Here is a 23,959-nt window from a genome sequence, read left to right as displayed (position 1 = left end):
ATTCTTTATTATAAAGTAAATGTAAGCTGCATTTTGGTGCAGAAAATTAAATTGTTGGATTTATAAAGATATTAAAATGTGCATCCTTTCCAAGATAACAGGTCTCCAGTTGTCATTACAAATTCATTTGTCTTCAGATCAGTGCAGTGCACGATGACTAAATTCCTGTGTTTCTGATGGAAACTCTTGGTTTCAACTGCTTCACCACTCTGTCTCTTTTCACAACAGCACCACACTTTAACTGTTCCAGTGGTTAATTGATTCTTGACAAAGCATGTATTTCCTTCGTTGATGTTATACTCCATCGACAGCCGTGTTTATTATCTCTAGGAAAGTTGCTTCAATGCGCTGGCACAAAAGCACATCAGGGTCCAAACTCTCCGCTGCAATATTCTTCCCCTTTTTAATCATCTCCAAATCTGTGCTCCTTTGGAAGTTGGCACTTACATCTGACTTCTCTTTTAGATTCTTGAGACCTAGACAAGATATTTCTCATTAAAATTAATTGCCTTTCTTGATGCGTGTCAAAATATAGCTGTAGGAACTATGACATAATTACAATAGAACTGGTGTTGTGCAGAGATGTTGCAAACCTGCTATTCAGAATCCACAGCCATCGATTCAATCCCATCAGCATTTATTTCAATGACACATTTCAGCCCAAGTTAGGAGCTACAAAACTGCATACACCTCTCAGACTGGGAGGAAAGCTGATGATCTGCCTTTAACTACTAGCAACGTCTAGATCACACAGCTGTAGTTAGGCTATCCAGGACATTGTAGCATTTAAACTCTCCCCTTTCAGAATGTGGAGGGGGTGAAACAAATGTTGCCTCGTCATATTTGTTTGAACCCATAGAAATGGAGGAAAGGGAACAGCTTTCTTCAGGATTGGATTTTGTTTGCTTACTCTGAACATCGTGATTCCTGTTTGTACACGTAACTACTTCATAGCACGTGAAACATGTCAGCCTTTCCAGCAAGTTGGGGTCAGTGATTAGGGCCGCAAACGGACTTTCACAACTACTACCATCTCTCTTCCTCCTCTCCCAAAACAGAACATTACAGCGAAGAGAGCAGTATAGCACAAGAACAGGCCTTTTGGCCCACAATGTCTGCACCATACATGATACCAAGCTAAACCAATCTCATCTGACTGCAATGATCCCTGCCCATCCAGTAGCCTTTTAAACACCACTATTGTATCTGCCTCCACCACCATCCCCAGCAGTGAATTCCAGGCACCTACCACCAAAGAAAGTTTTGAACTTTAATCAACTAGCCTTTAAACTATCCATCTGATGCTGATTTACCCAATAACAGCTGCTCCCAATTTACTCTCTTCCCTAGCTCTTGGTTAATAACATTGTAATCTGCCTTACTCTAATTTAGTACCTTCCCTCAAGGTCCAGACATCCCGGTTCAAAACAAAGTTAAAACTAAATGGTAAACCCTTAACAGCTGCTGAGAATTTTTCCTGATTACTGACTCACACCTTAAGTCTGAAGAAGGGGGGCAACAATTATCTCAATTTCTAATTGGTGATAGCAATGGGTGGATCTGACAATATATTTTAGGTCAAATAAAATGAATAGTTAAATACATACGTGAGGTGATGGGGTCAATATCTTGTGCCTGGGTAGCAACGTGCGAGGCACAGACTTGTCCAGTCTGAATCAGTAATGAGGTAACATCATCACACAGAGGAGGGAAAGCTCGGCAGAAAGACACTAAACATGGCAACGTAGGCATGAAGAAGGCAAACCGTTTGGTCTGGGTCAGCACTGTACAAAAAATAAAATGGCTATTAACACGGCATAGTTTATTCAGTGTGGTGACGGGTTTTATTCTAAAAATAACAGAAAATGCTGGTAGTACCCAACAGGTCAGGGAGCATCCATGTAAAGAGATCAAAGCAAATCTTGGAGTCATGGAATTTAAAACGGACCTGCTTTGGACTTGCAAAATTTATTTATTTTTAATTCCAAACACACAAACCATACTTAGCTTGCAACTTTCCTTATCACAGCCTTTTACTCCCTTTTTGCTGATGCTTCCTGCAGCCTCTGCATATATTTCAGTACATTTATGAATTAATATATCTCAAATCATTCAACCCATCAACCTCCATGAGCCCTAATTATTCACACACAACCTCTGATCATAATCATTGATTTGTCACCTGAAATATGGTCCTTGCAGAGCTATAAATTGGTAAGGAAGTGTTCTTTTTGAATTTTAGTGTACCAACAGGCCTTTTCCTGTGCTGTATGGTTCTAATTTTCCCCTGCTTTTCACCATGTTGGCAGCGTGCAAGGTTGTGGATTGTTCCCTTGATTTCTTGCACTGTGTCAGTCAGTATAGGCCTCTTGTCTCAGCAGGAAATTACCAATATTTTGAATGTTTAATTGCTGTCTGGGCTTTCTGGAGAATGTGAGATGATGACTGGTAACATCTTTCAACAAGTGTATCCAACATTTTACCGCTTTGAACCATTCTGCAGAATCTCTGAAGAAAAAATCTGATTTAAGCAAATCTATCCCATTGAGATTTGCAAAAAGTGGCCCTTACATGGAATGAAACTCTGGCACATACATCAGACAGAACAAGGACCATGCCCTTCAGCCAACAATATCCATACCGATAATCATGTTAAATTAACAGTCTCTTCTACCTGCATGTGACTCACATCCTCCATTCCATGCCTATCTTAAAAATTATGAACTATAAGCCTATGTGCCTATCTTAAAACCTAAGAACTGTCCCTCTCGTATCTACTTCCTCTGTGTGAAAAAACTAGCCCCACCCATCTTAAACTTTGCACATCTCACCGTACAACTATGCCTTTTAGTCTTTGCCACTTCCACTCTGGAAAAAGATTCTGACTGTCTACCCTATCTATGCTTCTCAATTTTATACTCTTCTATTGGGTCTCCCCTCAACCTCTGATGGTCCAGTGAAAACAATTCAGATTAGTCCAAGCTCTCTTTATCTGGCTTATACCACCATCTAATCCAGGCAGCATTCTGGTAAACCTCTTCTGCAAACTCTCTAAAGTCTCCACAACCTTCCTGTAATGGGCAAACCAAAAAGTGCACACAATACTCCAAGCTGCAATATGACTTCCTGACTCTTATACTCAATGCCTTGAGCGTTGGTCAAGCACACCATTTATTTACCAGTGTTGCCACTTTCGAAGCCCACAGTCAATGCTGTGAAACTGCGTAACCATTCACATTTGGCCTCCCAAACTGCAACAACTCATACTTGCACGAATGAACCTTCATGTGTGTGAGCGAGTGTGTGCGTGTGTCAAAGAGGTCTCGGCCCAGATTCCTGTGGAATTGCATGTGTCACAGACCTCTAGCCAGAATAATACCCATTGATCCAAACAACCAAGTAACTGTGGACCGATGCATCTTAATCTTCTGGATCAGCTAATCACAAGACCCTTCTTCAACTGCCTCCCTAACATCCATGCAGATAACATCCACTGCCCTACCCTCATCAATTACCTTTGTCATCTCTTTAACAAATCTCTCACTCAAGTTAGTAAGACATGATCTGTTGTAGTCAAACCCATGCTGACCCTTCCCAATTAGTCCATTCTCTTCCATATGGGAATAAATGCAATGCCAAAGTATTCTCCCCAACTGCTTCCCTCCCACTGACAAGAGGCTCCCCGGCCTACAATTTCTGCCCCTTCTAAGCCTTTTTCACTGTGCAAATCCCAGTCAATATTGGGTGGTTGAAGATTCCCACTACAAAACCCTGCTGTTTTTGCATTGTTCTGTCTACATATCTGTTCCTCTATCTCCTGCTGGCTTCTGAAAAGCCAACAGTATCATCCCATTACAGCAATGTCACTATCTCTCACACATTTCACATTTAAAAGTAATGCAGTATTAAAAGTTTAATGTATTACCAACAACAGGCTCACCTGTAAGTATTGTTCCCATGACATTGATGGACAGACGTGCTACACTGAGAGACTTGGGTAATGCATACTGGATACACAAATGCGACAGAAGTTGGATTGCAAATATCTAAACAAAGAATTCATCTTTTAGAAGATCATATATTTTTAAAAAACCATGTTCATGCAATTCTATTTCATTTTAGACATCCAACGTCTTAAAAGCCTGTATTTGAATCGGGCATAAATTATTTGGGAGATTTATAGTTGGACCGAAGACATTATCGTAATTTCAGGCCAAGTTTGCATGGGGTAAGATTAGTGGACAATTGTACACATAACAGTATAACAGAGCTTTATTTGTCGTTCGGTACCGAAGTACCGAACGAAACTACATAGCAGTCACAGAAAAAAAAAAGAACACAAGACACATAACCCCAACACAAACGTCCATCACAGTGACTCCAAACACCCCCTCACTGTGATGGAGGCAACAAAACTTCCCCTCTCTTCCCCACGCCCACGGACAGACAGCTCGTCCCCGACCAACCCGCACAGTCCCCGCACCGGGCGCTGAAACGTCCCGCGGCCGAACCGGGCGATGAAAGGCCCGCGACCAAGCCTTGCGCAGCTAAGTCCCGTGGTCGAGCCGCACCGGGCACTGCTAAGTCCGCAGTCCAGCGATGAAAAGCCCCGCAGTCGAGCTGCACCGGGCGGTGTTCAGCTCCGCAGCCGAGCTGCACCGGGCACTGTTAAGTCCGCAGTCGAGCCGCACCAGCGATGAAAAGCCCCGCAGCCGAGCTGCACCGGGATGTTAAGCCCCGTAGCCGAGCTGCACCGGGCACTGTTGAGTCCAGCGGCCAAGCCGCAGCGGGATGTAAAGTCCAGCGGCCGAGCCGCAGCGGGTGATGTTAGGCCCCGCAGCCGAGCCGCAGCCCGCGCCGTGAGGAAGAGAAAAGCCCCCCCCCCCCCCACACCCACACCCACCACCCCCTCCCACACATACACAACCAAAAAAATATACAAAAACCATCCCAACACCGACACTCAACAAAAAAAAGACGGACAGACTGCTAGTCAGCCGCTGCCGTTAGACCACTCCAAAGATGGAAAAATGAACAAACTAGAGCTCTTTTGATGTTGAAGTTAAGATAATATTTTGGGGGAAGCTTTAATCTGCATTAAAACTGTTCAATACCAGCATAGAAATGTTTGATGCCAGCATTTCTACATCTCAAGTGATCTTTATATTCATTTCCATTTATTTGCTACCCTTAAATTCAATACATTGAAAATGAAAGTTAAACATGCAGAGCTAGGACTGTAGTGGTGGGACTTTATTTTTAATGACATTCAGAATGGTACAGTTAAGCACACCAATTCACATTTTGTTTTTAATAAATATTTAATTTACTTCTTTGGATGGTGAGATTGGTTGTTTGTGTTAGACACGAAATGCTGGAGTAACACAGCAGGTCAGACAGCATCTCTGGAGAAAAGGGAATAGGTGCGGTTGGAAACGTCACCTATTCCTTGTCACCAGAGTTGGTGCCTGACCCGCTGAGTTAGTCCAGCATTTTGTGTCTATGTTCGGTGTAAATCTGCATCTGCAGTTCAAGTTTAGTCTCCCTCTTAAGTTGACCAAAGGCAACATGTCAGAGTTCGATGCTAAAGGCCTCTTTGGCTGAGAATCTTGATCATGGATATTTTTGTTGTCAGATAACTTGGAGCGGGTTGGGCTTACAGAAACAGCATTACATTTCTGCTGGAACTTTTCACTTGTGTCATAATGTCAGGATAGTTATTGATTAAGTGCCATTTGGCAAAAAGCCAATCACTTACATTTAAATATTTTCTCTGCATGTTTTTGATTGCCATTTTGGAATGCAGGAGAAAATTACATCGATATGAAGGATGTGCGGACATTTAAATGTACTGAATGTTACTTAAAATACATTTCAATCATATAATAAATCTATTTGTTTCTTTCATTCAATATTTTTTTTGAGCTTGCCATTAATACAAATAAATAGTGCAATAACTGCATTTCTTGGAGGATCCTAAATTACCTGCTTCTCCAGTTGTGGTTGTGCCAGGAGTTCTGGAATGAAGTCTAGGCATATGTGAATGGAGGGAATTCCTGCCACGGTCAGGGGCAGCAGCTCACTTGGGTAGCCCTGGGTAAACAATTATTTTTAAAATCAAGACACAGAGCTAATGATCACACAGAAAGCCTTCACTAGAATAGAAGCTGACATTCACAACTAGTAGCGTGGCTGAATTTAGACTGCTGCCTGATGAAAATAATTAAAATCATTACTGGGATTGCATACATTTATTAAACTCTATAGGTTTATGCCGATCTAACAATGACTAATTTAAGAATCCTGGACCCTTCCATAACACTCCAGAATCTGATCAAAGATCAAAGTTATACGCCACGGAAACAGGCCCTTTAGCCCAAGTTGACCAAGATGCCCCATCTAAGCCACGTACTTGTCCAAATGTCTTTTAAATGTTGTTATTGTATTTGCCTCAGCTACATCCTCTCAAAACTTGTTCTATATACGTACCACCCTCTGTGTGGAAAAGGTTGTCCCTCAGGTTCCTATTCAATCATCCCCCACTCATCTTAAATCAATGGACTCTTGATTCACCTGCCACGTGAAAAAGATTATGTGCACCCTATCTTAGTCCCCTTATGAATTTATACACCTCTATTCCTGGTGGTCTTATACAGTCCTAGCCTGTCCAACCTCTCCGATCAGTTGTACAAATCCTGAAATTTTCTGACACGAGCTGTACCAAAACTTCAAAATTTCACCCAGTTCCTTTTAGAATAAATACAACCTGGAAATAAATCCCTCATGCCTGACACTTCATGCAAATTGCAAACAAATCAGTGATTACATTTCAAAATACTGTGAAGCACTTTGGATGAAATAAGGATATGTAATGTGATCCTTCTGCTGTGTACAGATCAGCTCAACAATGCCAGGCAACATTTCTTAAAAATATGGACTGAAATATCTTAAATTCCTGGTACGATCTCAAGTTTCAAAATGTTACAGAGAAAAGTTGTTATCTGTCCCAGTGAGTATATTAAAAATGTATGACTGCGTAAATTTTCAATAAGGTAAAAGGCAAGATTCTCTTGCATTAATTTTCCAGCAAGGTTGGGTTTCACTGAATCAGCAGAGCATGAACCAGCTTGCTCAATGAGTCACCATATTTTTGCTTTCTGGATCCATAATGTAATTGTGTGTATGGACTACCAAGATTTTTCATGCATAAATGCACAATTGAGAAGGAAAAGGGGTAAATTCACACACAAACTATTTACAAATATCACTGACCAGTTGTAAATATCATATTTATTCATATTTCAGATAATGCTAGCATTTATTTTAAGAGGGCTAGAATACAAAAACAGGGATGTAATGCTGAGGACTCTAAGGTGCTGGTCAGGCCACATTTGGAGTATTGTGAATAATTCTGGGCACCATATCTGAGGAAGGATATACTGGCTCTGGAGAGGGTCCAGAGGAGGTTTACAAGAATGATTCCAGGATGGGTTAACATATGATGAGCGTTTGACAGCACTGGGCTTGTACTTGCTGGAGTTTAAGGATGAGGGGGGACCTAATTGAAACTTACCGAAAAATGAAAGGCTTGGATAGAGTGAATGTAGAGAGCATATTTCCACTAGTGGGAGAGTCTAGGACTAGAGGTCATAAGATACAATCCTTTGATAATTCTAAGATACCATCATTAATCCAAGGATACCCCCACCAAGTTTTTGCTTTTGTGCTTCGGATTCCACTATAGACTCTATGCTTCATTGCAATTCTTCCAGTGTTCTGAACTTATCGGGTACTGGTAAAAATAGAAACCATTGCTATTCAGAAACATTGCTGGTTCACTTGGTAGCTATATAATAAGAGCAAAGACTTTGAGAAATAATTTGCAAGGGCCATTTGATAAACAGGCTGCACTGACCTGAAAGTGAACAAGTTTGGCAATGTTTGGATCTGCAATAAACAATTGGTGCAGGAGGCAGCAGATGAGACACTGCACCTCTCGAACGTTGCTCAATAAAGTCTCCCGATCGTCCTCTGAGCATTCAGACAGAATGCCCGTTGTTTGGTCCTGCTGTTCCAGAAATGTTCCAGCACCACAGGACCTCTCTTCTTCAGTGGGTAAGCAGATCTCCAACAGAATTTGCACGGCTGCACTGTCCTGTAAAGAGAACACAATTGTGTTAGGAAGCACTACTATTTTCTCTGCGTGTTAAAGTAATAAACTGTTGTCCGTAAAAGGCACAGACAAATATGTTGTTCTTTCAATTCATGTGGTGCTATTACTGGCATTGGTTTTAAATTCCCATTCCCTATCCTGATTAAGTATAAAGAGAGATAGAAGGGAGAAAGACTACACACATATTTTACATCAGGCAAGTGAATGATTGATGATTGGCTGCTCGGAACACTTTATTGAAGCACAGCTAACTCAAAAGTTCTTCCGCCTTTCCCCACTCTGGTTCCCAATCTCTCGGACTTCAATGTACCCAGGGCTAACATTGCTTGGTACCAGATAAGAATACCACTCAAAGTAGAACATACTCTAGATTATATCGAGAGGCTCTAGCATAATTATACATTATTACCTGGGCTGATAACAAGGCATTTTTCAGCTCCTCTCGTGTGACCTCTGGAACTTCAGGCTGTCCCACAATCCCCATTGTATTGTTCTGATGAGGCTTGGTATCCTGTTCAGCATTCTCCTTGAGGTGTGCACTCAGATAGGCCTTTGAAGCCAGAAGGTATCCATTGAGCATATGCAGCGTGATGTCCATAAGTGGTGGACATCTAAGGTTAAAACACAAATGAATGCTAATTACAAATTCTAACTAAATAATAAAAAATACTAAACAATGGGATTTCACATTAAAACGTGAAATCCTGGACATCCGGTGGCGTTATGGAGAGATAGGACGTACGTCTAAATAGCTCTGCACCTTGCCGTACAAATCACGTCAACAAAAGAATAAAAGAACAAAACAGTTCATTTTGCAACGTATCCACTGGTTAAACAGCTCATTACTGATAGGCAATTTTACAAAGAGGAGCGGTAAACAGACCACAATGCCACCCAAACAAAGGCTGAAAACAGACGGAGAGGAAGGCCGCGCAGAAGCCCCGAGCTCGCCTGAGAAACAGTCCTGTGAAGAGACAACAAATCAAGCCATTGAAATCCTTCGCTGAGAACGCTCTGCAGGAAATATGTGCCAAAATAGACTCTCGCATTGAAGAGGTAATCGCGAACCCGAGAGGGGAAATTTTACTCTAGAAACCGACATCAACCTGGAAACTACTCGGGCTACTTTACTCGCCCACAGTAAGACTATCCGCGCACTGGAAATAACGGCTACAGCTGATGCTACGGATGAGTTGAAAGTTGAAGCGGAGCGCTTTTCCGGCTTGGTATCAAAACTATTAGAAAAATGCCTAGAATTGAAGGGGCATTCCAAGCGTCAAACTTGAGAATAGTCGGAGTGAAAGAAGGTAAAGAATACGGTCAAAATGTCCGTGACTTTACAGCACAACTACTTAAAGACACACTCACTTTAGATGAGAAGCCCGTACTCGACCGAGCACACAGAACTCAGAACCCGGCCGGATAACAACGTGCCACCGTGACACCTGATCCTGCGGGTGCATTACTGTCATGTCCTGGAGGAAATACTTCGTAAAGTGGCCAAGGATAGGAACTTATCATATCAAGGTCAACGGATAAGGATATTCAGGGACGATCCCCCTGAAGTCGTTAAACAAAGAGCACTCTTTTCCAAGACAAGAGGAATACTGAGGAACATACCAGGAGTTCGATTTGGATTATTATACCCAGCCAAACTCCGTGTCACACATGACGGTGCTGAATCCCTCTTCACTGACCCGAACGAAGCAATACTGTTTGCCCAGAGCATCGCAGGAGTCGCCAAGGGATAAGTACTAGCCTATAGAGGCTATAAATTACTGGCTGTTAGTGGCTCTCCGCTTTGTAATAACGTAGAAATACCACTGACTGAAAGATAACTATTACGAGACCCATGTCGGTTAACTATGTATTCAGTTACCTTGACGACTCAAATTTTGCTACTGGTGGAGTTACTTTAAAGACTCCAACACCCAAAGTGTATTTCTTAATTATCTGCTGAAACGCAAATAAGACGAGCTTTGAATTCTTCCACACAATATGCCATCCTATAGAATGTTAAGTAGAGTGGAATGTTGAGCCTTTAAAAGATGGTTCTGTTTAGTTATTTAACATGTTATAGGTGCAGTTATCAAATAAGTACAATACCAGTATTCGAAGTTAATTGTACGGAAGGTTACCTTAACTTTACTGCTGTTGCGAGGTGTTTATTAGCAGCGTCTCTATACTTTGTTCCTTTTTTCTTGTTTTCTAATTATCTATTTCGTTCTTTCCCTTATTTTTGCAATATATATCTTAGTATCTTGCGCTAATACGCATTTCTCTTGGTGATATTCACGGGGGGTGGGGGAGTGGGGTGGGCGGTTTCTTGCTCAGCCTATATTCAAAAAAACACTTTGATTACTGTGTTAGAGCATTTATTTCAGCAGAAGATACATACACTAACTATGCAAGATGATGTAGCAAGCAAATCTGGGAGGAAAAGACTTACCTTTTGTAATTGGAATGTTAAGGGCGTGAATGAACCAATAAAAAGGGGTAAAATACTAGCTCACTTAAAATCTCTTGACACTGACATAATATTCCTCCAGGTGACTCACCTCAAGAATGACTCGCACAACAGGCTGAGGTACAGGTGGATTGGACAGCTGTACCACTCCACCTTTCCCTCAGAAGCCAGGGGTACCGCAATCTTAATCTGCAAAGGTACCCCGTTCAAACATAAATCTACAATAATTGATTAGGAGGGCAGGTGTATCATAGTGACCGGAGAAATGTATTCAACCTCACTGACTTTGGTGAACATTTACGGTCCAAATTTTGATAACCCCCAATTTTTCAATAAAATATTTAATTTAATCCCAGATATGTTCCAGTCCAATTTGATAATCGGGGGGTGATCTAAATTGTGTATTGGACCAATACTTAGACAGATCTTCATTCCGTAGAATAATTACATCCAAGTCCAGTGAACTTTTGAATACGTATATAAACAACACAAATATAAAAGATGTATGGAGGATTGCCAACCCCTCAGGAAGAGAGTATTCTTTCTACTTAGGTGCCCATAAAGAATAGATTATTTTCTGGTCAATTCTAAACTCCTGCCATATACCCACAACCCAAAATATCACATTATTATTATTATTTTAGATCATTGTCCTCTTACATTCTCTGTGAAACTGGAAGGAATGGCGAAAAGACAGCCGTGTTGGATTTAAACCACAAATACTCGCAGAGGCTAAATTTTGTGAATACCTGAAGTTACAGATGGAAATCTTCTTTGAGACAAATGACACCCCTGGCATTTCTCCAACATTGCTTTGGGAAACCTTTAAAGCCTTCCTTAGAGGCTGCATTATTTCTTACCAAGCATCGCAGAACAAGAGAAGAAAGGCAGAGCAACAGGAATTAGAAAAACAAATAAAACAGTTGGACTCAGAAAATGCTGCCGACCCATCCATAGGAAAACATAACAAAATAGCTGCACTTAAATACAAATTAAACCAGATACTCTCAGCAAGAATCAGTAGGGCATTTCAATTTAACAATCAAAAATACTTTGAATTCAGCGATAAACCCTATAAACTTTTAGCAAGACAACTTCGCAAATTTGAAAATGACCTTACGATACATAAAATTAGATTGGAATAAGAACTACTTTCACTGCCCAAAGATATCAACAAAAGATTTCAACAATTTTACCAAACCCTATGCATCTCAAACAACAGCCCACTCAGTGATGATGCAGACTTTTCTGGATAAACGCAATCTTCCAACCCTCAGTGAGACCGAACGTAACGAGTTGGGTTCAGAGATAACAGTAAAGGACATTTCAGAGACTATTAAATCATTGAAAAATGGAAAAACTCCTGGCCCAGACGGGATCAATAATGAATTTTACAAAAAAATTAACGATATAATTTCCCCACATCTACAATGGCTGTATATCCAAGCGTTCAAGGAGCAGACTTTACCGCACACTCTAGCAGAATCAAATATTACATTAATTCCGAAAAAAGATAAGAATCTAGAAGAGCCGGGATCGTATAGAGCAATTGCCCTTTTAAATACCGATCAGAAGATCCTAGCCAAGACACTGGCTCATAGACTCAGCCTAGTCATTGGCAAACTTGTACACTCAGATCAAACCGGGTTCATACCTAAACAACACTTATTCTTTAATCTGAGATGTCTGTTTAATATAATTTAGTCACATAGAATACCGAATAAAGACCTCACAATCATCGCATTGGATGCGGAAAAAGCCTTTGACCAAGTTGATTGGTCGTATCTTTTCACAGCGCCCTTGGAACATTCCAATTAGGCGAAAACTTTATCTTATGGCTGAAGCTTTTATATGGGAACCCGAACATCAGAATATTAACCAATCAAACCCTCTCATCTAAATTAGACAAGGATGTGCTCTCTCCCCGATGCTATTCGCATTAGCCATAGAACAACTCGCTGAGAGCATCAGGTCCCACCCAGGCATATACGGATACAATACTAAACATACTACGAACAAAATTTTCCTCTACACAAATGATGTACTATTATACATCACTAACCCCCGAACTAGTATCCCAAATTTACTATCCATTATAAACCAATTCGGCATCTTCTCTGGCTACAGAATTAATTGGAATAAAAGCAAAATTATGCCAATAAACGAACAAGACGTTACCCGGCTCCAACAGTTCCCTTTTAGAATTGTTACCGATAAATTCAGATATCTCGGAGTTTACGTTACCAGGAAATATTCCCTCCTGTTTAAAACAAATTTCCCTCCATTAATTACAAAACTTCATACTTATATTCAATTTTGGAAAACACTGCCTATTTCCCTCTTTGGCAGATTGAATGCCTTAAAGATGATTTTTCTCCCACAGCTTTTATATTTATATATATATATATTAATACCGATATACCTTCCCAAATCTTTCTTTAAAAAAAATTGATTCCATTGTTACTATCTTTATATGGGACTACAAAAGTCACCAAATACATAAATGGCACTTGTGCAAATCCAAGGAGAATGGAGGACTAGCTTTACCCAATTTTCTTTCTTACTACTGGGCAACGAATATTAAAACCACAATCTTCTGGTTGGATGGTTCATACCAACAGGCCAATTGGCTAAAAATGGAAAGAGAAGATTGTTTGCCTTGTTCCATAGGCTCGATTGTCCTGTCTCCAATAACCCTGAATGAGTCAATGTACGATTATAACCCTATTTCATGGTACTATTCGTATCTGGAAACAGTTGAAGTTCAGTCTTAAATTGAGAGACATGTCTCTCAATTTAAGACTGTCTCTCCTCCTTCCTATTGCAAATAACCCCTTTTTTAAACCCTCTACTTTAGACGGTGTCTTCACCCAATGGAAGAACAAAGGAATTAATACTGTGGGAGACCTATACTGGAAGGGGACTTTTTCCTCCTTCCAAGAGTTGCGGGTGAAATACGATTTGAACATGAATAATTTTTTCAGATGTCTTCAGGTTAGGGACTATGTGAAAACATACATGCAAGACTACAACACTGCAAGTCCAGATAAACTTGACGAATGTTTGAATAGACATGCAGATACAGAGAAGTTAATATCCTACATTTACAATGTTCTTCAAAACATCAACTCCCCATCATCTGAGGTTTACAGGCGTGCATGGGAAGATGAGTTGGGTCAACAAAGTTCCAATGATATATGGGACGAAAGCTTACAACATATCCATACTTGCTCCTTAAATGCCAGACATTGCCCGATACAGTTCAAAGTGCTGTACAGGTTATACTATTCAAAAGCCAAACTGAACAAAATTTTCCCCAGTGCTTCTCCTCTTCACGATAAGTATCAATTTCAAGAAGCCACTTTAATCCATAGTTTCATACTATGTACAGAAATAGAAAGTTTTTGGACAGAAATATTCAACGTTTTCTCCAATATACTGAAAATCCCATTAGAGCCAGACTCAAAACTGATAATACTGGGAATATCAGAAGCATGTAGTACATTGATTGTTTTTCAGCGACGCTTTGTCGGCGATGGACTAATATTAGCAAAAAAACCTCATACTTAAATTCTGGAAAAGTGTTGAAGTTCCTCCAGTAAAGATGTGGATTACAGAAATGACGGACACATTACATTTAGAGAGAATTAGGTTTATCTCGAATGACAAACTGAAGCAATTTTTAAAAATATGGTCACCTTTTATTGATTTTCTCGAACAATACAATATTTGAACACATTTCAAAATCACTTGTAGGGCTGGGTGAGCGGGCACATGGGTGGGTTGTCGGGTACATCTCCCCTCTTTTCTTTTTGCTTTTTTATTTCCCTTTTCCTTCTTTCTCTCTCTCTCTTTAATTAAATGCCCTTTTTGAAAAGTGTTAAAATTGAAGCTGTTCATAAAGCTACAAAATTGTCTTTTTTTTTACACAAATGCTTCCAATAAAACATAACTTTTTTAAAAAGTGAAATCCCATTAAAATAAATTGGTTAAACAAAACTATCTTCTGGTATCTTCAAATGCCTATTCTTAATTTAATATTACGTGCTTTTAAATGCATCTGCGACAACCTAGCAAACCTGGGGACAGCATGCGACCCTGCCAGCAATAAGCTACGATACCTGGCGACAAGCCAACTGTCGCTGAGAAATTTCTATCTGGAAAATTTTTCCGCGACACGGTGAGATACGCTACGATTCATTGAAGACTCCTCACGATCATGCCCGCGACAACACGGTGAAGGTTCGGCGACAGCCTAGTCGCCGGCAATTGCCTTAAAATCGCCTAAGTGGGACAGGCCCTTTAATGTTCCAATGGAACCTGTGTAACCCTAACCCGAAACTGGAATTTTACTCAGGTAGGGTTAGCGGAAAACATCTGATCCCATAAAACATTAAAGCTAGAGAGATTCCAAGAATCCATTGGATGTACAGAATGTACTGTACTGATCAATGCCTAACATCCCAGAGCTCTGCATAAATAGTAGCGATTCAATATTCGGTATTAGAACTTAGCGAGAACAAAATACAGCCTAGATTCACCAAAGGGATACCGAGCCGATTACCTTACATGGGAACGTGACATAAAATAAGATTGTAGCACCTGAAGATTGGAAGATTCAGGGATAATTTGATTGAAGTTTTCAAAATATTAAGATTAACTGACAGATTGGATAGAGAGCAACTATTGTCACTGGTCAGCATGTTCCAGAATTAGGTCCAGCCTTCAGGAGTGAAATTAAGAAACATTTTTTCCATGTAAAAATAGACAATAGGTGCAGGAGTAGGCCCTTCGAGCCTGCACTGCCATTCAATGTGATCATGGCTGATCATTCACAATCAGTACCCCGTTCCTGCCCTCTCCCCATAACCCCTGACTCCGCTATCATTGAGCTCTATCTAACTCTCTCTTGAAAGCATCCAGAGAATTGGGCACCACTGTCTTCTGAGGCAGAGAATTCCACAGATAAAAAGTAGCGAAAATGGTGAATTTTTCCAAGCAACTGATACTGGGTCATATATTGATTTGAAATCCGGGCAGCACAGTGGTAGACATGTTACCTTACAGCTCCAGCAAACCCAGTTTAATCTTAACTATGGGTGCTGTCTTTATGAAGTTTGTATGTTCTCCCTGTGACTGCAGGGGTTTTCTTTGGGTCGTCTGGTTTCCTCCCACATTCCAAAGACATACAGGTTTGTAGGGTAATTAATTGGCTTCTGTAAATTGTCCCTAACATGTAGGAAAGTGCTAGTATATGGGTGATCGCTGGTCAGTCCGGACTTAGTGGGCCGAAGAGCCTGTTTCGACACTGTAACTCTAAAGACTAAAGTAAAGATTAATAAGACTTCTGTTACCAACAATATTAAGGGACATGGACAATCAGTGGATATGTGGACTGCAGCAAGAGATCAGCAACTGTGTCATTGAATGACAAAGCAAATGAGATTAGATGGTTTTTCTCTGTTCCGATGTCCCTCAGAGACTGCTTGAAGAGCCTCCAACTGTAAAAATGAATTTAATGGCAAAGCTTCTTCCCCAGAAATACATCGCAAAGTCAACTTTCACCAGATCCTCCCAAGGTGGACGAATACTTCAGAGAATGATAGTTTAAATCTCACTATCAAACTTGAATTCAGTTTAAAATTCAGTTGAAATGAATTCAGTTTAAAAAAGCTAGAATTGAATTGGAACCATAAAGTAACTGGACTGTAGGAGGAAACTAAACGTAAGATAGTCAGCATTCAGGGAAGGAAAACTGGTGGTCTCAGTCATTCCAGTCTCCAAGTGAATAATGTGAAGTGAGCCACCGATACCTCGGCAGCAGTTTAAGCTGTTGTCCTTAACCTTCTCCATGGATCAACAAGAATAAGTACGAATGAAGCAAAATTGGAGGGACGCCAGAACATTTAAGAACAAAAAAAGCCGTTTGATCAAACAAACCCATCACCTTTAGAGTTGAACCTACAATCTATTGACTGAGAATTCGCACAGGAAAATATATTTGCAATGATTCATGCTCTGCTCACTATTCATAGCTCACCTGTACACTCTGTGGTCACATCGCAACACAATCAGCGGATCAATCATCAGATCATTCTGTGTGTACTTCTGTTGGCGAAGCAGCTTGGCTTTTGGCTGCAAGGCATTCACAGTCATAACCCACAGCCTATAAAATACAAACAAACATGATATGTCACTTACAGGTCTGAGTGAAAGTCAAATAACTAGTCAATAAAAAGAGTGAAATCTCATTTTACCACAAATTCCCACCACCCAACCAGAAAGGACTATGAAAAATAAAATCTGAAATAACAAAGGAACATTTAACTGACTGCCCATACTGCAATTTGGTTTGGATAATGACATAAGCTTTTGAAGAATTATGTTACTCCAAAGCTTCAGTTGGTTAATTTGGTGCTTAATGTGACAGCCTAACAGCACCATTTTTAGACAATAGATGCAGGAGTAGGCCATTTGGCCCTTTGAGCCAGCACCACCATTCAATGTGATCATTCACAATCAGTACCCCGTTCCTGCCTTCTCCCCATACCCCCTAACTCCGCTATCTTCAAGAGCTCTATCTAGCTCTCTCTTGTGCTAGATAGAGCTCAATTGGGATTTTTTATCTCAATTTTTGCTTAGTGCTTATCTCACCTGGGACACTGGGAAAATGAATAATTAGGTTCCTTGCCCCTGATCATTACCTTGTGACCACTGTAGAAAACCATCCACAAGTAAATGTCGCTGTTAGATTCCACAGTAATCCCCTGTTGCAAACTCTTTTCATACTAACAATGACCACTTAATTATATTGCCAAGAAAACTGTACTTCAGCACCTTTGGTAGGTCAATCATACTGGCTGGTAAGAATGATAAAATTAAACAAATTATCAGATTTAAAAACTGAGTTCTTAGTATCAGGGTATATCTGTAGATTTTCAGTTCAGAACATGTTTAAATAAGATTTTGAATAAGTGTATGAATAGAGAAAGTAATAACAAGAAACTGCAGATGTTGGTTTATACACAAAATGCTGGAGTAACTCAGGCAGTAACCCTATCACTGTTCCTAAAGGTCACACAAGATAGTATCGTTGGAGGGCTACTCTTTCTGATGCATGCTTTCCTTCATTGGTTAGGGCATTGAATATAAAAGGCAGAAATCATATTGCAGCTGTACAGTACTTCAGTTAGGTCTGCGTACTGTCCTAGTATGTGAAGGATTTGGAAAGGGTGCAAAAGAGGTTCAGCAGGAGGTTTCCTGAATGAGAGAATATTGGGAGAGTCCAAAAATTTGGACTGGTTTTTTTCTGGAAGATCAGAGTCTGAGGGGCAAATGGATAGAAGTAAATAAAATTACAAATCGCATAGAAAGGTTAGAGTATTTTTCCCAGGATGAAAATGTCAAATACGTAAAAGGGCGTAAATTTAAGGTGATGGAGAAGACGTTTAAGAGAACATATGTGAAGACAGTTGTTTTTTTTACAGAGAGTGGTAGGTGTGCAGAACACTTTGCCTGGGAGGGAAATGGTAAAGCAGATACAATAGCATCATCTAAGAGGCGTTTAGACAGACATATGAACTGGCATGGATAGAGGAATACAGGCAACGTGCAGGCAGATGGATTAATAGGATTGGCATCTTGGTTGGCACAGTTGTTGAGCAATTAGCCTTTCCTGTACTGTAATGCTCTATCATACAAGGAAATATTGTTTATAAAATGGTAAACATAAAATCAACATATTGTATGAGGAAGTTACAGACGTTCTAGAAGGGGTTTTAAATAAAAAATAATTTTAAATCCCAACAAACAGACCAGGACCCCACTATTGGAAATTTATTATGAATGATCATGTACCTCCTTGGCATAACAGTGTTGAGAAGCCTCCAAAGCTGATTGACTGCCTGCAGAATTTTTCGGGGAACCCCAGGCTCCAACACCTTGTACAAATCCAACATCAATGCTTCGGCAAATGGAATCAGCTCACTGGCAGACATGAGTGTCAAGTCCTCCAAAATCTGCATCAGTTGAGTGTAATTGGCAGAAGCCACCTGGAAAGCTGGAGATGACAGGATAATTGGAACTGTGCAAGAGATACGTAAACTAAATGATAAAAGATAATGTCTCTGTGGAGGTTAAGTTTATGAATATTTGATTTGTTAAAACAATGGTCAGGTAGATTAAACGTGCGTGATATTCCACAAATAATTTGAAATATTCAAGACATTTTTCTACAACAGTGATGTTTGAATAATATCAGGGTCATCTTAATTGCTTACACATGTGACAGTCTTTCACTTTTCTTAAACTGTAGGTCAATGATACCCAATTGTGCACACAATCCTCAACTTGCGTTATACTATTACCTTCCTGCAGCTTCCTGGGTGAGTGCCGTTTGGCCCGACTGGTTAGGAGCATTCTGCTGAGCAGCGCGTCTGTGCCTGTCACTTCCTCCTCACACATCCAGTCATCCACCATGCAAAGGTGAGGAAAGTTGGTGGCCAGCAGACGCAGCAATGCTGAGTGCAGGCCTAAGGAAAGGAGAATTCTTGTCTATTCGGGATATTCTGATAACACATTAATTTTTTTCTGAAATCAAATTTAACAATAATAATTTTATAGATATTTCTCACTCTCACCAATATGTTTTATATTCCCATACCTCCCTGGAGCACACATTACTAAGAGCTTTCAAATTAATTTAAAACATCTGCTCTACATGCATCCAACCTGTCCGGTATTTGACTTAAACCAACTATAATTGGTGTGGCTGATAGCTACACCAAACTAAATATCTCTTCCGAGAAACGCATGAACATATGTGGAAGATCCAAATCATTTGAAGGCGGAAACAATATTTTTTTGTATCGGAACTAGAGTAAGATCATAGCTTTAGGTGAGAGAGGCAAAGATTAAAATATGTTTGGGGAGTTTTTTTAAATAGAAACATAGAAAATAGGTGCAGGAGTAGGCCATTCAACCCTTCGAGCCAGCACCGCCATTCAATATGACCATGGCTGATCATCCAAAATCAGTTCCCCATATCCCTTGATTCCGTTAGCCCGAAGAGCGACATCTAACTCTCTCTTGAATACATCCAGTGAATTGGCCTCCACTGCCTTCTATGGCAGAGAATTCCACAGATTCACAACTCTGGGTGAAAACGTTTTTTCTTCATCTCTGTTCTAAATGGCCTACCCCTTATTCTTAAACTGTGACCCCTGGTTCTGGACTCCCCCAAAATCGGGAACATTTTTCCTGCATCTAGCCTGTCTAATCCCTTAAGAAATTTATGTTTCTATAACATCCCCTCTCATCCTTCTAGATTCCAGTGAATACAAGCCCAGTCTTAACTGAAATATCTGCCCTTACCTCCCAGCTCTTGTTGAAGTCCCTGTGCCTGACGAATCAAGTACTTGATAGGAATTTGGTCCATTAGGGCTGCAGAGTAGGACTTGGGTTTCTTCTGCATTGCAGCTACAAGACATGCAAAAATGAACAAAATACTTTGCATGCCCATCAGTGAGAGACAAATTTGAAGAATAATGTCAAAGATTTCAAAGAAAAAAAGTACACTTCAAACATAAAAAATGAAACTTCATGCAGTTCACTCTGATGTTGAAGTTATGTTGTTATCAAAAAAACTTAAACTAAAATGGATTTATGTAACAACTTCTGTCTTCTGGGTGCCCCAAAGTACTTAGTAGTCCTTTTTGCCTGGCAACCACTGGTGTTATATGGGGACAGTAGTCAATTTGTTCACAAAAGAGTGTCATAAAGTATTGAGATAAATAGAACTGATTATCTGAGCATGCACGATAGCTGAACAATAAATGTTGCCAGATCAACACAGTCAACCCTTGCACTCTTATGCCTGTCTTTAAATTGAAGTTACTTCTTTGAGTTCAGTCAGCAGATTGTCTATTGCTTTGCTCCAGATTCCAGCATCTGTAGTCTCTGGCATCTTTTAAATAATCAGGACAGTGCAGAATTCCCTTAGCATTACAGTGAATGGCTTTGACAGGAATGTGCTTAAATCTCCAGAGGAAGACTCAAGCAATAAATGGTAACAGAATCCTTAGCTCTAACGTGGGCTACTGAATGACAGAGTATCCACAGGAGGAGGGAGAATGTTTCCCGATGAGAGGCAGAAGCACACATACCTAATGGTTTTACATTGGACAATAGAGTCTCCTCGTACGAAAGAGTATAATAGAGGACTAGCAGCTGGGCTGTAATGCTGTATTTCTGCCGACACCTGTTGTTCTCTCCCTGCAAACCAAGCATAGGAATTAATTAAAGGTATTTATTTCACAAAATGCTGGAGTAACTCAGCAGGTCAGGCAGCATCTCAGGAGAGAAGGAATCGGTGACGTTCAGGGTCGAGACCCTTCTTCAATTTGATGTTAGGGAGGCTGGACAAAGGAAGCATATAGGTGGAGACAGGAAGATAGAGGGAGAACTGGGAAGGGGAAGAGAGGGACAGAGGAGAGCAGGAGGGCAGGAGAAATAACAGGGGGAGCAGCGAGAGAGCATGTTGCTAAACTCTCGTCGAAGAGAGGAGGAGAACTTCTTCAAAGTAGACATACCTTGAGGAGAAATCGCAGTGGAGCAACAGGTAGTGCAAGAAAATAACTGCAGATGCTGGTACAAATCGAAGGTATTTATTTCATAAAATGCTGGAGTAACTCAGCAGGTCAGAAGTTCTCCTCTCTTTAACTCTTTGAGTTATTTCTCCTGCCCTCCTGCTCTCCTCTGTCCCTTTCTTCCCCTCCCCTTCCTGTCTCCACCTATATCCTTCCTTTGTCCCGCCCCCTGACATCAGTCTGAAGAAGGGTCTCGACCCGAAATGTCATCCATTCCTTCTCTCCTGAGATGCTGCCTGACCTGCTGAGTTACTCCAGCATTATAGGAATTAATTAATTTACATGGTCAACTTTTTACTTAATATCCATTGCCATGAAAATGTTTCACTCACGCTTCTCAGTTACAACTTTAAAGAAAATCTTACAAAGCAAAGGATACTTAATATGGATACAGTGCACATATTTGTTACAACTATGGCTAAAGCAAGGGAGTATTTGGGGGAAAGCAAAATGTTTTACTGCCGATAATTAACAACATGCTATTCCTCATCCCGTGCAACACTGCAGGAATATCAGCTGCACATGATTTAACAACCACAAATTTAGCCCCCTCTAAATAAAGGCAATGCTACACCAACAAATCCAGTAAAATAAACCAAGCAAGAATGAAAGATGAGTATTCCATCAAATGTTTGAAGAAAATAACTTTCCAATTCATATCATATCATATACATACAGCCGGAAACAGGCCTTTTCGGCCCTCCAAGTCCGTGCCGCCCAGTGATCCCCGCACATTAACACTATCCTACACCCACTAGGGACAATTTTTACATTTTACCCAGCCAATTAACCTACATACCTGTACGTCTTTGGAGTGTGGGAGGAAACCGAAGATCTCGCAGTAAACCCACGCAGGTCACGGGGAGAACGTACAAACTCCTTCCAGTGCAGCACCCGTAGTCAGGATCGAACCTGAGTCTCCGGCGCTGCATTCGCTGTAAAGCAGCAACTCTACCGCTGCGCTACCGTGCCGCCCTTGTATTGTATTGATTCTGTTAATGTGTAAACATGCCAGACCTAACCTGACATGCAATTCCACTAAAAGGGTTGGCCACTCCATCACCACCAGGGAAGTGCACATTAACTTTTTCTTTCAGGCTGCCCCAACTAAATTCAGTGCAGACTCGTGTTTGAAGGTAGACAAATCTCCAGGGCCTGATCAGATATATCCGAGGACATTGCGGGAAATTAGAGAGGAAATTGCGGGAGTCCTGGTTGAAATTTACGAGTCGCCCTTAAATACAGGTGCTGGAAGACTGGAGTGTGGCAAATGTTGTACCTCTTTTCAAGAAAGGCTGCAGGGAAAATGCGAGGAACGGTGAACTTAACATCTGTAGTTGGGAAGTTACTGGAGAGTATTCTGAGGGATAGGTTTTACAGGCATTTGGATGGGCAAGGGCTGATTAGGAATAGTCAGCATGGTTTTGTACGTGGGAGATTGTGTCTCATAAATCTGATTGATTTTTTTTAAAGACGTGACCAAAAAGGTTTATGAGGGCAAAGCTGTAGATGTAGTGTACATGGACTCCATAAGGTTTCGCATGGTAGGCTGCTCTGGAAGGTTAGATCGCATGGGATCCAAGGAGAGATAGCTGAATGGATAGCAAATTGGAAGGAAACAGAGGGCGATGGTGGAAGGTTACTTCTCGGACTGGAGGCCTGTGACTAGTGGTGTGCCGCAGGGTTCGGTGCTAGGCCCCTTACCGTTTTCATTTACATCAATCTGCAAAACCACTACATCAATCTGCACCAACTTATTTGGATGAGAACATACAGGGCAAGATTAGCAAGTTTGCTGATGATACAAAAGTTAGTGGTTTTGCAGATAGTGAAGATGGTTGTGAAAGATTGCAGCAGGATCTGGATCAATTGGCCAGGTGGGCAGAGGAATGGTTGACGGAATTTAATACAGAAAAGTGTGAAGTGTTGCATTTTGGGACGTCGAACAAGGGCAGGACCTACACAGTAAATGGTAGACCTCTGGGTAGTGTTGTAGAGCAGAGGGATCTAGGAGCACAGGTGCATGGTTCCTTGAAGGTCGAGCCGCAGGTAGATAAGGTGGTCAAAAAGGCTTTTGGCACTTTGCCCTTCATCAGTCAGGGTATTGAGTATAGAAGTTGGGAAGTCATGTTGCAGTTGTATAAGGCATTGGTGAGACCACATTTAGAACATTGTGTTCAGTTCTGGGCACCATGTTATAAGAAAGATATTGTCAAGCTTGAAAGGGTGCAGAAAAGATTTACAAGGATGTTGCCAGGACTAGAGGGTGTGAACTATTGGGAGAGGTTGAGTAGGCTGGGTTTCCATTCCATGAAGCGCAGGAGGATGAGACAAAATCATGAGAGGAATAGATCGGGTAGATGCACAGTCTTTTGCCCAGAGTAGGGGAATCAAGGACAAGAGGACATAGGTTCAAGGTGACGGGGAAAAGATTTAATAGGTATCCGAGGGGTAACTTTTTCACACAAAGGGTGATGGAACAAGCTGCCAGAGGAGGTAGTTGAGGCTGAGACAATCCCATCGTTTAAGAAACAATTAGACAGGCACATGGATAGGACAGGTTTGGAGTGATATGGACCAAGGGCAGGCAAGTGGGACTAGTATATGCCGGGACATGGTTGGGCCGAAGGGCCTGTTTCCACATTGTATCCTTTTATGACTATGAAATTAAAA

At 40.9% G+C, this 23,959-nt stretch overlaps 1 protein-coding gene across 2 annotated transcripts in view; it reads right to left on the bottom strand.

The window, feature by feature from the left end:
* The window catches only part of ints2 (integrator complex subunit 2), a 64,141-nt gene continuing 40,182 nt past the window's right edge, over nucleotides 1–23,959 (bottom strand). The window contains exons 15-25 of one of the 2 annotated variants that reach the window (XM_078422238.1): nucleotides 20,804–20,912; nucleotides 20,013–20,117; nucleotides 19,007–19,171; nucleotides 18,498–18,699; nucleotides 16,681–16,806; nucleotides 8,583–8,784; nucleotides 7,916–8,155; nucleotides 5,986–6,093; nucleotides 3,941–4,046; nucleotides 1,608–1,784; nucleotides 1–476 (exon numbers count right to left, since the gene is read on the bottom strand). In XM_078422238.1, the coding sequence (XP_078278364.1) occupies nucleotides 295–476; nucleotides 1,608–1,784; nucleotides 3,941–4,046; nucleotides 5,986–6,093; nucleotides 7,916–8,155; nucleotides 8,583–8,784; nucleotides 16,681–16,806; nucleotides 18,498–18,699; nucleotides 19,007–19,171; nucleotides 20,013–20,117; nucleotides 20,804–20,912 (1,722 nt within the window). In that variant the 3' untranslated portion in view covers nucleotides 1–294. The remainder of the gene's footprint in view (nucleotides 477–1,607; nucleotides 1,785–3,940; nucleotides 4,047–5,985; nucleotides 6,094–7,915; nucleotides 8,156–8,582; nucleotides 8,785–16,680; nucleotides 16,807–18,497; nucleotides 18,700–19,006; nucleotides 19,172–20,012; nucleotides 20,118–20,803; nucleotides 20,913–23,959) is intronic. The other variant, XM_078422239.1, reaches the window with a different exon arrangement.

This window comes from Rhinoraja longicauda, chromosome 26 (assembly GCF_053455715.1).
Source record: "Rhinoraja longicauda isolate Sanriku21f chromosome 26, sRhiLon1.1, whole genome shotgun sequence".
NCBI classification, from domain to species: Eukaryota; Metazoa; Chordata; class Chondrichthyes; order Rajiformes; family Arhynchobatidae; genus Rhinoraja; species Rhinoraja longicauda.
This window is presented reverse-complemented; position numbering and strand designations above follow the sequence as displayed.